This window comes from Coenobita brevimanus, chromosome 110 (assembly GCF_032717465.1).
Source record: "Coenobita brevimanus isolate Jiangsu-jjx chromosome 110, ASM3271746v2, whole genome shotgun sequence".
Lineage (NCBI taxonomy): Eukaryota > Metazoa > Arthropoda > Malacostraca > Decapoda > Coenobitidae > Coenobita > Coenobita brevimanus.
In genome coordinates, this window is record NC_137063.1 from 45,318,260 (window position 1) to 45,333,300 (window position 15,041).

General features: G+C 40.5%; 1 protein-coding gene across 1 annotated transcript in view; it reads left to right on the forward strand.

Annotated features, from left to right (window-relative positions):
- LOC145417563 (DNA (cytosine-5)-methyltransferase 1.L-like) overlaps positions 1-14,300 on the forward strand; it is a 40,543-nt gene extending 26,243 nt beyond the window's left edge. Inside the window, exons 17-25 of the mRNA XM_080286270.1 lie at positions 160-311; positions 1,077-1,208; positions 5,829-6,031; positions 8,660-8,771; positions 10,984-11,133; positions 11,286-11,452; positions 13,082-13,325; positions 13,471-13,587; positions 13,899-14,300. Of these exons, the coding sequence (XP_080142396.1) occupies positions 160-311; positions 1,077-1,208; positions 5,829-6,031; positions 8,660-8,771; positions 10,984-11,133; positions 11,286-11,452; positions 13,082-13,325; positions 13,471-13,587; positions 13,899-14,009 (1,388 nt within the window). The 3' untranslated portion in view covers positions 14,010-14,300. The remainder of the gene's footprint in view (positions 1-159; positions 312-1,076; positions 1,209-5,828; positions 6,032-8,659; positions 8,772-10,983; positions 11,134-11,285; positions 11,453-13,081; positions 13,326-13,470; positions 13,588-13,898) is intronic.
- Positions 14,301-15,041: the final 741 nt, after the last annotated feature.

Consider the following 15,041-nt stretch of genomic DNA (forward strand, 5'->3'; position numbering starts at 1 on the left):
TCCCCGGTCAGTCTGTTGGTAATTTTACATTTATAGTTCTTTTATTATTTTTGGATCCTATGCATTGTTATACTATTGATTGTTGTAGTACAGTCCAGCTTAACCTAATGCTTTGTCTATTTGTATTTAACTTGCTGATGCCTTATTCCCTCCATGTAGGTTTGTCTGAGGGCTTTCACCAGGCTGGAATGATGGACTCAAGGTGGGCAGTGGAAGTGTTTGAACCAGCAGCTCAAGCCTACCGCCTCAACAACCCCAGTGCCACTGTATTTACTGATGACTGCAACCTTCTGCTTAAGATGGTCATGGAGGTGAGGATGATTTTTATTGTTAGCATTTTTTGACTCTGTCGGATATGTTTAGGTGAAGCTACCGTATGTGGCGAATGTTTTTGGCATATAAGATAGAGCCAAGATTCCGGGAGCTTGAATGGTGAGTGAATGTAAGTGAGGCCCATTGGATTGGGCAATTTTGGGCTGTCTGGACGTTGCTACTCCTCACCCTGCCCTAGGGTGTGAAAGGAGGTCTGGATGATGATGTTTTATGTATGTATATATATATATATATATATATTTATATATATGTAGCATAGGTACAGTATATAAAAATTACTCCATGGTTTCTCTTAGAGCCCCTATTTTGAGAATAGCCATACTGGTATTACAGCTGATGTTTTCTATCTAATGGAAGCTAAACTAAATGTCAAAATGTGGTAATTATTTCCCAACATTTGCTTGGGGGGGGGGGAACTAATAAGATTTGTGATAGTGTGAGAATCTGAGCTTGGACTTTGACTCTATTTATTTGTGTCAGAGTTTCCTGCTTAAGAGTAATGATTGTGTAGCTGTGTACCAAGCTTGTAACCACAGCTCACTTTCCTGATGAGACCTCCCAGGGTGAGTGCACCCAGTTCCAATGGTGATGACAGTACTTGTGAACACACAGGCCATATGTATCCCAGTATTCCAGATCGTCCTGGCTTATTGGGTTATAATGAATAATATGTAGTCAGATTAAAGATGTTAAGACAAGACTACTGTATGTATGACTTGTGTGTTTATATCTTTCTCGGCCAGGGTGAGAACATGAACAACAAAGGACAGCGTTTACCACAGAAGGGTGATGTGGAGATGCTGTGTGGTGGGCCACCTTGTCAAGGTTTCTCTGGCATGAATAGGTTCAACACACGACAGTATTCCCAGTTCAAGGTTAGTCATTGATTGTTCTCTCTATCTGTCTATTGGCAGATGCCTTAATCCCGTAAAGGATGGCCACAGACAAATTGCCACCATGTCACCCTGTCCCCCTCCATTTCACTGCCCTCCCCCCAGTTCACACCTCCTTCTCTTATATACCTCCCCATTCTATCCCACCATCTCATTGTCAGCCTCCACATCACTCACATACACTATCCTTATTAGTCTTTCACTTTCCATCCTCTCCGCATGGCCAAACTACCTCAGTCTATTTCTCCAAACGCATCCACATCCACATCACAACACTCCTTCACTTCTTCATTTGTCAATCTGTCTCCCCAAGTAATTCCACATGATCCTCTCTAGTAATTCATTTCCACCACTCTCAGTCTTGACTTGTGTCCATCCAACAAGGTTCAAGTTTTACTTCAATATGTTAGAGTTGGTATCACTGTACTATCATGCCGCGACCTTTTTACTTCCATGCTTTTTTCCCTATCATGCCGTGACCTTTTTACTTCCATGCTCACTTCCCTAGTTCTTATCACTGCTTTCAAAGAACCAGCAACTTTTCTTCCTTGTTGTACCCTTTTAGGCACTTCCTCCAAACTTCTGTCTTCACTCATCACACTACGCAAGTACTTAAATGCACTAACATACTCCATTTCCTCATCATCCAACCTCACTGTATGTTCAGTGACTTCATTTCTCTTGAAGACCATAACTTTACTCTAGATTCCATTTCTTACACTCTCCCAAACTCATTCACCAAGCCTTGCAGTTCCCCTTCATGTTCACTTCACAATACAGTATCATCTGCAAACAACAGTTCAGGAATTTTCCAAACACTGCCCTCACTCATTAGGGCCGCTCCAGCAACCACTGCCCTACCTTGTACCTCTTTTATAACCCCATCCATATACAGATTGAGCAACTGTGGAGACATGACACATCCCTGTTTCAGTTCAACCTTCAGACAGACAATTTCACCCAGTTCATTATCCACACACGCTTCAGCCTTACCGTAGCACCCTTATACATCCTCTTCACGGCATTCAACAACTTCCCATTTACTCCATATATCGTATTCCTAAAATTTTCCACATTCCTTGTCTATCCACTCTGTCATATGCCTTCTCCAAATCCATAAAGGCTGCATACAACTTCTTTCCATTCATTCATTCATTCATCATCCAATCCTACTTTGCCCCATGAGGAGCGTAGGAGCCCGGGGCTAGGTAAGTTGGTCCTGACATTTAAGATGAGAATGACCAACCTCATTCATTCCTGAGTGGCATTAGCCTACGTGAGCAATATACCCCAACCACCCCTTGGATATAAACCTTCACCAGCTCAATCCGATTGGAGCGTCATAATTACCCACTAAACCACCAGGCGCCAAAATTTGGTTATATGGTTACCACCCAGCATAGTAAATGATTTCCTGGTGTACAGGAAACCATTTGGGTTGTCACTCAGTGTAGAGTCACCCACAGGTAGAAGGAAGAGGAAGGAATGAAGGAAAGAAGAACAGAAGAGGGAGTGTAAAGTCACCCGTAGGCAGAAAGACGAGGAAGGAATGAAGGAAAGAACGACAGAAGAGGATGGAAGGAAAGAAGGATGGAGGAGAGGAAAGGGCAGACACCAGAGAGCAGCACTACATCGAGTGAGTGGATGGTGAGTGCCCCCACCTACCACATACAACTTCTTTCCCTTCTTTAGAAACTTTTCCACTGAAGACCTAAGGATGAATATCTGATCTACACAGCCTCTTCCCTTCCTAAAACCTCCCTATTCTTCTCCAACTAATTCCTCTGTTATTTCCCTAACTCTGTCAGTAAGTTGTTGATTTTACAAATTTAAAGCACTGAAGAGAAACAAACCCTTGTATTGTTTATTACTTATGGTATTAATTCCAGCTTCTCTTTTTCACGTCACATTGCATCCATATCCTTTTATCTCCTAAATCCTATGATTATTTATGTAACTTTAAAAAATCTATAGCTAATGTTTTTTGTTAAATAACAAAACAAAAATTGAGTATAGTTGAATATTATAATTTTACTATCCATTCTTATTGTTACCAGAATTTTCAAGTTTCTTCATGCATTTCATATTGTGACTACCAGCCAAGAAACAGTTTTATTCTCTATTACAAGAAAACCTGTTTCACATTACACTGCATATAAACCCATCCATCTCCTTAACCCCTTAACCGCGGGGCGTCACTTTCGTGACGCTTGGGAGCAAGGGATCATACCGCGGGGCGTCGCTTTTGTGATTCTGTGTTATTTTGAATTCACCCGGGCTTCCAAGTGGGGACTTGTATCATCTATCAGTACTGCCAATGTCCAACACTAGTCAGCACTCCTAATCTCATCTGTACTCCCATCCATTGTTGACAATTTAGCCATTTCTCCCCGTTCTTGACTCCCCTCCCTACCCCCCCTCCGTTACCCTATCCTCTCGCCTGCCCGGCCTTGCTACGCTAAGTAAATCTTCCCTGGAATTTTTCACTGATTTCATCCATTGAAATAAGCCCTATGTCCTATTCTTATACCAAATAATATATACAAGAAAGAAATAAGGTAAGTGAGAGTGCCATACACCTGGAATTGGCTAATTATCACCTGACAACACCTCATGTGCACTCGTTCGCTAATTTTCGCTGTTTTTTTCCCCTTGAAATATGCCGTATAATCTATTTTCGTAATAAATATACATGTAAGGAGGGAAGGGAGAAGCCTAAGTGATATTTACATTCACCTGGAACTACCTAATTTATAATGTATTGTCTAGATTTCCTGCCAATCATTTCAGTCCTATACATAGCTGTTTCAAGAGCTAACATTGGTAGCACTGAATATCCCCTAAGTAGGCCTCTACCCCGGCCCTCCCTTATCAGTTTACTCTCATCTTCCGAAGTAGAGGTACGTCTGTTTCTTCTTGCTGACTTCAGGGACTTTTTCACCCCCATGCAAAGGGCCCTGTGACCTTTACCCCCTACTAAACCTCGTGTGGAAAGAGGTAAAGGGCTGACAATTGATAAAAGAGTGACTACGATCTTTCTATTGAGTAAAACAGTGCAAGTGGAATTGTAAATAATGTGTAAACAGCAAGTGAAAGTAATGAATGTAAATATACATGAACAATGGAAAATAGTTTTATAAGTTACTTCAAGTGACAGTGCATAACACAGTGTAAATAAAATAGAAATGTAAATACAGTAACGTAAATAAAATAGAGAACGTAAATAGAAATGTAAATGAGTAGTATTATAAGAATACGAGTATATACCTTAGGAGTAATGAAAGTGAAAGTTTCACTATAGCATGTCTGAATACTACGAGTTATGAGAGTGAAGATGAAAGTGACATTCACTCTCAGTGCTAGTATACAGGACGAGAAAGTGAATGCTACTTATTTTACTGAAAGAAATTGAATCCCTACAGTGACAATAAACTAATACTACTGAAGGAAACTTATGGATAAAGACTGTAGATATATATAAGTGTTATATAGTAATAGAAATATAAAGTGTGAGGGGTTTTATGAATAATAAATGACAGAGTACCAAGAGCGAACTAGTGCCAGTGCGACGGCCAGACGCGCTCGTAATTTTCATTGTTTTCACAGTGGGTTTTTTTTTGGAGTATGGATCCCAAACTACTTGAAAATCATAGAGTAGTATTTATAATGTTAATATCTGGCTGTGGTTATCATTTTTTTTTTTTTTTTTTTTTTTTTTTTTTTTTTTTTTATGTGTCCGACTCTGGGCATAGGCTTCACAGCCTGCTTCCAAGGCCCAGTAGTCCTCCTACGTACCGCACACCTCTACATGTCACCACTTCGGCGCTAATACCCACCGTCCATATTGAATACATGCTAGGGCTGTCTCATACAGGACTGGTGTAATGGTATTAGCGGGGGTATTTTTACGACATGTCAGCGGGCCTTCTGGTAGATCAGTAAAGTCTGATTTTATGAAATTCAAATCCTTAAACTGTTCCCTGCCCCAGCGGGATTTGAACCCGGGTCCGTCAGGACTGCAGGCCAACTCTCTACCGATTGAGCCACCATATTACGGGTTGTCGGGAAGTGTAAAGTGGAGACTTCGTTACCCAACTTCAGAGGTCTCCACAAGTCCTACGGTAACAGACAAAGGCTCAACAAACATTCCAGGAGAAAGCTGAAGGTGTGTTCCATAAGCATATGTAATTTTAATATTCTAGGACTAATAACTGATTTTTGGCAAATATTTTTTGAGAGTCTGTCGGAGCCCGAATAACCCCGCAGCACACGCAAAACATCGGTAAACATTCCCGCGGTGTAGGGGTTAATCCTAATACCGTCTGATGTAGGTTTCATAAATCTGTCATAGCTTTTGTCAGTAATTTTCCATTTGAGTTTTACATTACTGGTGTTCCTTACCAGAATTTATAGCTGTAACATACCTCTCAGTCTGTGACTACTGTTCGAGAAACAGTATCGGTTCCTACTATGGCCTTTTTCACATCACATTGCATATTGCTATACACCCTTTCATCTCCTTAATTCTGGTATAACTCTATGATGATTTTTAGCAAGCTCTTTCCAGGTGAGTTATATAAGATTACTGGTTTTCCTTATCAGAATTCACTAGTTGCATCATTCCTCTCATACTGTGACTACTACCGGCCGAGGTTCTTCTTGCTGGAGAATGTTCGCAACTTTGTGTCATACAAGTGCAGTATGGTGCTTAAGCTCACCCTCCGCGTCCTGGTCAAGATGGGATATCAGTGTACTTTTGGGGTCCTTCAAGCAGGCAACTATGGAGTGGCACAGACTCGGAGGAGGTAAGGGGATGGAGACAGAGGTGTGTGGCATTGATAGCTATTTTGTCTACTTTAAATGGGCCTTAAATGCCCATCTCTTTATCTAACATACTTAACTATCACAAGAGATTAGCCCTAGATTATGGTGCTAGTCATAAAGAAGTACTTTGGGAGGGATGTTTAGCCATTGTTCTGCCATTGAGCTACAAGAAATAGACTGCAGTAGGACAGAAACTTTCACAAGACTGAGGTGAGGACACTGTAGTTGAGACTATCAGACATATAATGTGAAAAATAGCAAACAAAAATATGTACAGATGATTAAACATATGAGTTAGAGCCAGAATTTTGGGAGTTTTAATGGTGAGTGAATGAATGGCCCATTTTACTGGGCATGCTTTGATAGTTTTCTGCGGGATATGACCCTGGCAGTTGTGCCGCCAGATTTTAATACAATCCGTCTGATAGTTTTCTGTCCTTTGTGTTTTCCTATGTCTTGTTTTTTTTAACCCTCACTCGCCCCATCCTTAGGTGGGGGAAACAGTCAGGATGATGATGATGATGATATGGACTTTTGATTAACATAGACAAGTAGATGGAACTTAGCATAGACAAATAGTAGGCACAGGTAGCCTATTGGGATAAATAGCTACCTTGTGTGGGGACCTAGTTGGTGTAGAAAGCTAGGTTATGTGCAGTAGTTGGCTTAAATATATTGGTGTAAGCTCTAGGATGATACTGATCTCTTGTAGGCAAGATTGCCAGTTGGCATAAATAAAATTGTAGAGATATGTGAAAAAGATTGCAGCAGGTGGTTATTCACTTTTTTCATTCTGAGTCTCTCCCTTAAGTATATTGTACATCTGTACATTACATCTTTTCAGCAGGTGCTGAAGGAAAGCCTACACTTGGTGGTGCTGTGCATGCTGGCTGGAACAGGTGCAGGGTCCACCCAGGAGCCAGACCTCCCCATTTTTCCCAGCACCTTGGCATGGAAAGGGCCCTGGTCTGACTCTGATTGGGTGTTGTCTGCCAATAGGGGACACGAGATCCCTACACGGTGTATACTGTACCGCACCTGTAGGATGACTCCACAGTTGCAGTTGCTTTCCTGTAGTTGACTGGTTATGCTCAACCAGATGTGTTGGAGTTATGTTTTACATATATATATATCATCAGTTTGAGTATCCACTACAGGACCAGCCTATCCTGACTGAAGTCGGGATGATACAGCCAATGTATCTCTACCAAGTGGCTTAGGCTGTCTGGTAGAGATTGTATGTAGGGTGAGAAGTGCTTGTAAGTGTAATTGTAGTGTTGGAGTGGCTTTGGATGTGTGTGTAGTCTGTGAACCAAGTGTAATCGGCCCGTGCAAGCCGACTGGGTGCAAGCATACATTATAGTAACCAACACTGGTTCAACCACAGCACCCCTTGTGTCTGCCAATGCAGTATGTGGCCGGGTGAACACTCCCAAAGTTTATCACCCTGGCGGGGCGCAAACCCTGGTTCACCCGTGTACGAAATGCACACTCTACCACTGTACCACAGAGGCTCCATATATATATATATGTATATATATATATATATATATATATATATATATATATATATATATATATATATATATATATATGTATATAATCACCTTTGTTTTTATATATATATATATATATATATATATATATATATATATATAATCACCTTTGGTTTTACATATATATATATATATATATATATATATATATAAACACCTTTGGTTTTACATATACAGTATATATATATATATATATATAATCACCTTTGCTTTTACATATATTGTGTTATCAGGCTTTTATGATAAGTAATGATATTTGTGTCTGTACCTGCATTTGATTATATTTATGCTGGTTGGTGGGGATGCTCACCATCCACTCACTCAGTGTAGTGCTGCTCTCAGGTGTCTGCCCTTTCCTCTTCCATCCTTCTTTCCCTCCATCCTTTTCTGTTTTTTCTTTCCTTCAGTCTTTCCTCGTCCTTTGGCCTCCAGGTGACTTTACACTCCCTCTTCTGTCTTTCTTTCCTTCATTCTTTCCACTTCTTTCTGCCTGTGGGTGACTCTACACAGAGTGACAAGCCAAATGGTTTCCTGTACATCAGGAAACCATTTACTACACTGGGTGGTAACCATATAACCAATTTTGGTGCCCGGTGGTTTAGTGGGTAATTATTGCGCTCCAACCGGATTGAACTGGTGAAGGTTTATATCCAAGGGGTGATTGGGGTTTATTGCACACGTAATGCCACTCAGGGATGAGTGAGGCTGGTCACTCATCTTAAATGTCAGGACCAACTGCCTAGCCCTGGGCTCCTACGCTTCTCATGGGGCAACTTAAGATTGGATGATGGATGGATGGATTTATAATTAGAACTGGTAACCTTTGATATATGGGGTACAGTACTGTTGGTAGGTTATGATGATGATGATGACAGTGATGATGAAGGTAGTTCCAATGATTGTGATGATGATGATGATGGTGATGTTGGTAGTCCTAGTAATGATTATGATGGGGATGTTGGTAGTCCTAGTAATGATGAAGTCAGTGATGATGATGATGGTGATAATGACAGTAAGTAATGATGATGATGGTGATGTGTATGGTGTCCTCAGAGCCATCATCCTGGCAGCAGCACCTGGGGAGAAGTTGCCCATGTACCCCGAGCCGACACACACATTCTTAAGCCGTGCCTGCAAGTTATCTGTTGTGGTTGATAACAAAAAGGTAGGCCACAGTATTGATAGTTGTTGATCCATTTGGGCTTTTATATGCTTTTCATGTCAGGTTGCCACACTGCATTGTGGATGACAGTCATAGTGATTATCATTGTTTAATTTTTTGAAGTGTCAGGCTATCCCAAGCTTTGAAGGAAAAACACTGTACATTGAGTGAGTGTGAAACCTGATTGTAGACATGAAATCACTTCATCTGTGGTAAGATTTTTTTTTTTTTTTTTTTTTTTTTTTTTTTTTAAGTCTGAAAATCCATTTTGGGCAGTCCAGCAGGCCCAGAGCATATTGTAAGTGTCCCTATGGAATACTTTTTGCATACATTCAGGAATATGTCAGTGCCTGGATTGGTTAATAAAATGAACTATATTGAAGATGGAGCACAGTACAGTTAAGCCTCACTGTGTGATGGGGTTATGTCAAGGGAAAACCCATTGTTTTGTATGTTTAACTTTCAGTTATAAAGGGTCCAACATGCTTGCATGCTTTGGCCTTGGTCACCTAATGGTGGCATTGTATGCTGCTCAGTTTCTGGCAGCCTCCCTACTCAGACCCTTATCCCTGAGTTTGCACTCTATGACCTCGTCCCAGGCCTTTTTCAGTCTGACTTTCGCAGCCCTATCCCCATCGTTAACACTTCTCACTCTCTGCACTCAGTTGTCATTCCCCATTCTTTTCACATACCCAGTCCTCAGTCTACCTCTCCTCATCACAATGTCAGTACACTTCAGTCCCATTCTTCCTCTTAACTTTTCCATCGTAAACCTAGCTCCCCTAGGCCTGGCATTCAAGGATGCATAGCACATCCACTTAATCATTGTCAGCTCTGTACGGTTGACTGCAAATATCCTCTTCGTACAGTTAGAAAAATGAGTTGGCTGCATGAATGATTTAGATACCCCATTGTTGAAAAGTGATAAAAACATCCAAGAGTTCATGATGAGGGAGCAGTAAAATTCACGAGTTTTCATACTTAATACAACTCCCTGAGAGCCCGTCTTCAGTGGCCATCAATTGGTGTCGTCATTTCCTATCTTCAGAAATGAGTCATAATTTGGGAACCAGTGGCCCGATTGACTGGAAATTGCTTTATTCTTCAAGTTAGAGCATTTTAATGGTACCTTGGTCTGACAAAAATTCGTGCTACATGTGCCGTTTTTGCTGAGTTATGGTAACAAACAAACCAACGAACATGCAGAAATTGGATCATTATAATATAGATTATGCTATACCATTATACTATATAATTTTAAAAGTGAAAAGAGGGAGGAAGGAGAGGTAAGAAAGTGATAATGCATCAAACACGCCACTCCTCTCTTGTGTCGTGCTGGTAATTTCAAACGCCAGATGAAGGTCAAATCAATCTCCTACACTGAAAGCAAATACTATACTGTATTTGAAACAAAAGGCCAGAAACAAGTTATAACTTGGGAGCCATTTGTCCAGTTGGCCCGGAAATTGTATTATTCTTCAAGTTAGAGCATTTTAACAGTACGGTACTATGGTCTGACAAAAATTTGCGCTACATGTACCGTTTCTGCTGTGTTACAGTAACAGACCAACATACATACAGGAATCAGATCATTAGTAATGTAGATGAGTGTGAAAAGGGTTTTGTGACTGATTTTTTTTACGGTATGTGACAAGTTAATGTGTCGATGTAAGAAGTTATGTAAGATAATTATGTGAGTTTGGTTCTTGTGAATTATGTTATCATACAAATTTATACTGCTTGTTTGAAATGCTTATTATTCAAAGTTACTACACTCATATTTGCCATGTAAGTTGTATGCAGTCAGTAGCTAGAGTGTGGAGTTTGTGGATGTGGCTGCAATTCCATTGGCATTCCTTGGGGATATTTATGCTTTCATTACAGGAGATATGCATTATTATGGGCCATATGTTAATTTTGAATATGTGCTCTAGATGTTACAAACCTTTATTCTTGTTTAAAATTGCATTTCGTAGCATTATAGGGGTAAGCTGGCTGTGGTCAAACCCGTTGGTTATGAACAAACACTCACTAAATGAGAAAATTTCCTTAAATGTAGGTACAGTACTTGCAACATCAGGAGCCTCCTATATTTGGAGTACGGTATATGTTTAACCACCATAAATTACTGTGAGTTAGTGGGGGGGGGGGGGAAGTAACCTATAATGGCTCTCTGTATAGATAATGTATCAGCTATGGTACTATGTATTTGCAGTATGTAAACAACTGCCAGTGGATAGAGTCTGCACCTTTGCGAACCATCACTGTGCGAGACACCATGTCGGACCTGCCTGAGATCCGCAATGGCCATCGCAAGGAGGAGATGAGCTACGGCACCGAGCCAGAGAGTCACTTCCAACGCATGGTATGGCCTTTGATTTAGATTGACTGCATTTTTATTATTTGTTCAATACATACATAAAAATGATGCTGTGCTTCTTTGTAAGGAATCATCCCTGACTTAGTCTGAATGTAGATGCAGTAATCAGTATGCCGTTTTCCTATTTTTCATTCCAGATCCGAGGACAGCAGGTCCAGCCTCTGCTACGTGACCACATCTGCAAGGACATGGCCCCCTTGGTTGAGGCACGCATGAGACACATCCCCACTGCACCAGGCTCAGACTGGCGTGACTTGCCCAATATCGTGGTCACACTCTCGGATGGGAAGGAGACCAAAAAACTGTATGTATATTCCATAGTTTAGTAATTTTGTATATATCTTCCATAATTAACCACTCCTTTTGCTTCAGGTTTATTGATGAGTACTGTTTTGTTATACATTGTTAGAGCAGATGGTGGTGCTAAAGCTACCATCAGTGCTAAAACATGTGATTGGAAGTACAGTAAGACCTCACTATAATAGACCAATTGGGGCCCAAGTCATTCCAAAAGAAGTGAAATTCCGATAAAAGCTACATCCAGACTTTCCCCTGCTAACCTGGACTTTTTCCGATATATCAGACATTAGTCCGGATCGCACCAATGGTTTTTAAACTGTTTTCACTACCACTGCATTACTGTACTGTATTCCTTCACTACAATAATCAAATGGTATAATATAATAATACTGTACTGTACTGTACACTGATAGACATGTCTTTTATTTACCATATTGTGGTGAACATAGCTGAAGTGGTCAGGTAATCCGGACTGCTTCTGGTTTTATCGGACTTTTTCTGATATGTAGGAATTTAGTCCGGTAGCTCCTCGATTCCAATAAAAGCAGTCTATTGAAGTTCGTTATATCGAGGACTTACTGTAGACTAAGGACCTGGTGTGTCATTTCACAACCAAAGGTCTTTTCTTCCCCTCTTTAATCAGATAATAAGTTTTATTGCTATATTCATGCTAACTCTGAACAATTGTAATCTGTGTGGAGATCTCATACAGTGAATAGTAAATGAAAGCTGTATCTAACCTCTTGAATTTGTAAAGTCTCTTCAAAGTTGAGTACAATTATCTGAAGATAGATAGCAAGAATAAGATGAGAAATATGTCATCATAGTGAAGGGATATTATTTTTGTGAATTTGGTTAGGATATGTATGTGGAGTACAGAGAGTGGATAGGATACTAAATAATGTGATTCATGAAAGATGTGGAGTGAGGAAGTCTGTGAACACCAGAATTGAAGAGAATGCACTGAGATGGTATGGTCATGGGGAGGGAATGGATAACAATAGAGTGGTGAAAAAGGTAGATCTGAGTGAATTTGGAGGAGGGAGGAGGCGAGATAGGCCAAGGAGAAAGTGGAAAGATATGGTAGATGAATGTGTGAGGAAGAGAGGTTTGGAAGTTGGTGAGGCTAGGGGACTGACAAGATCGACCTGGCTGGATGAATGTTGTAAGAAGAAGTGCATGATCAGGGAACTGGCCCCTCTTTTTAACGTGACAGCATCCGGATTGACTCTGTCGGATATGTTTATGTAAAGCTACAGAATGTGGTGAATGTTGTTGGCACATCAGATAGAGCCAGGATTCTGGGGGCTTGAATGGTGAGTGAATGGAAGCATGGCCCATTGGATTGGGCAAACTTAGGCTGTCTGGATGTGTTACTCCTTGCCCTGCCCTATGGTGGGAAAGGAGGTCCAGATGATGATGATGATGATGATGATAATGATATGCAAATAAAAAGCAAGTGGTGTGGTGTCCAAGACAAGTTTTCTGCATGTGTTCATTTATCACTGATGCAGGAACAAGTGACTAGGAGCTGCTACCTCTTGACATTTGGAATGACTCTTCTTCTCTGTGTTAGGTTAGTCTTGTTTTGGTTTATGTTTACTTGATAATGATGATGATTGTATGTTTTCAGGATATACAACCATGCTGACAAAAAACAAGGGAGGTCCAAGACGGGTGCACTGCGTGGCGTGTGTTCATGTGCCACCGGGCGTAGTGGGTGCCACCCCATGGATCGGCAGTTCAATACCCTCATCCCCTGGTGCCTTCCCCACACCGGCAACAGGCACAACCACTGGTCTGGGTTGTATGGCCGGCTGGTGTGGGATGGATTCTTCTCAACTACTGTCACCAACCCTGAGCCTATGGGAAAACAGGTCTGGCTCTGTGTTTGGAGCAGAATATAGTAAATGTACTGTACCGTATTGCAGTAAAAGATTTTTATAATTGAAGGTAGTACAGTATGCAGTATATGATAATGATTATATATGGTGAACGCTTATGCTGTTAAAACCATTACAGGGACGAGTGTTACACCCAGAACAACACCGTGTTGTGAGTGTACGTGAATGTGCTCGTTCTCAGGGCTTCCCAGACACATACAGATTCTTTGGAACCATCATGGAGAAACACAGACAGGTGTGTTTTTAATATGAGATGGCTTAGAGTTGTGAGAGGGAGTACAGTAGCAGTAAGTGGTGGTACAGAGGATTGGAGCTATCATTGCATTCATTAGTGGAAGGGAAGGTGAGCATGCTGTTGCAGCTGCCAATGAATGTGATTACAGTCATAATTGTGTGGTTTTACCTTTGTGCTTTTACTTTGTGAACTCCACCTTGCCCCATCTCTTAACTGGGAAATGGAGTTGGAATGATGATTTTTCATAATCATAATAATGTTTTTAATAATCTGGGTGGAGAAACATATGACAGTGTTTCTCATTGTTGCAGGTTGGTAATGCTGTCCCACCACCCATGGCTCGTGCAATAGGGCTGGAGATCAAGAAATGCCTGATTGCGAAAGAACAGGAAGCGAGGAGAGAGAAAGAATGGAATTCATAGATGACCTTGGGGAGAGTAAGGCTGTGTATGTAGGAGGGGAGGGGGGTATGTTTAATGAAATATGACAATGGTATTAGTTGTGACAGTTGACCGTTGAATATTGGTATTTTAAACCTGAACATTTTAGATAGACTTTGTCAGTATATACTTTTAACATGTATGAAATTATGATTTTATGTATTTTTTATTTTATTTTATTTTTTTAAATCTAGTGCTACAGTTAGGCCTTTGCCCTTATAATATGATTTTTACACTAATGTTACAGGAGAGAAATATTTGAGTGATAAATTAAATGGAAATACTTTGTTTTGTTGCTACCCCTAATATCATGGATATATCTGTACTAGCTGTTCAATCTAAGAAGGAAAGTTATTTTAAGACGTGGATGATTGATATACTGCAGTTGCATGGAGATATCTTTGGCATAATCACCACAAGTGAAGTACCACAGTATAAGAATGGTGCAGTATCATTCACTCACTTTCAGTCTCAGCTGTAGGAGATAAGGATCAGTACAATAACAATTTTGAACCACTTGTTGATAATGATTGTGTTAATAGTTCTGAACCATTTACAGCCAGGTCCTGCTGATCACTCTGCAGTTTGCCTCAGTTGCTTCACGTCTTGACTGTGAGTTGTCTCCCTACTGACTTTTTCATTTCAACTTGTACAGTTTCATACATACCTTTCTCCTCCTTGGATGTCCAGACCTTTATTCCAACCTCTCTCACACTGTCCGTTCTTCTCATCCTTGGACTGTCTCTTTCTCTGACTCTCATTACTTCAGATATGTATATTTCATTAGTTGCCTATTCCTTCCAAATGGCCATACCACTTTAATACACCTTTGTTGACTCCATCATACTACATCTACTGCCACGCATTTATCATGAGGTCACAATAATTCATAGATAAATAACAGACATGGTGTGTTGCTGTCTTAGAATTTTAACACTCCATATCACCACATATTGAAGGACATACATGATAGTGATTTTTGCATAAAAATTCATATATATTCATTACATTGTT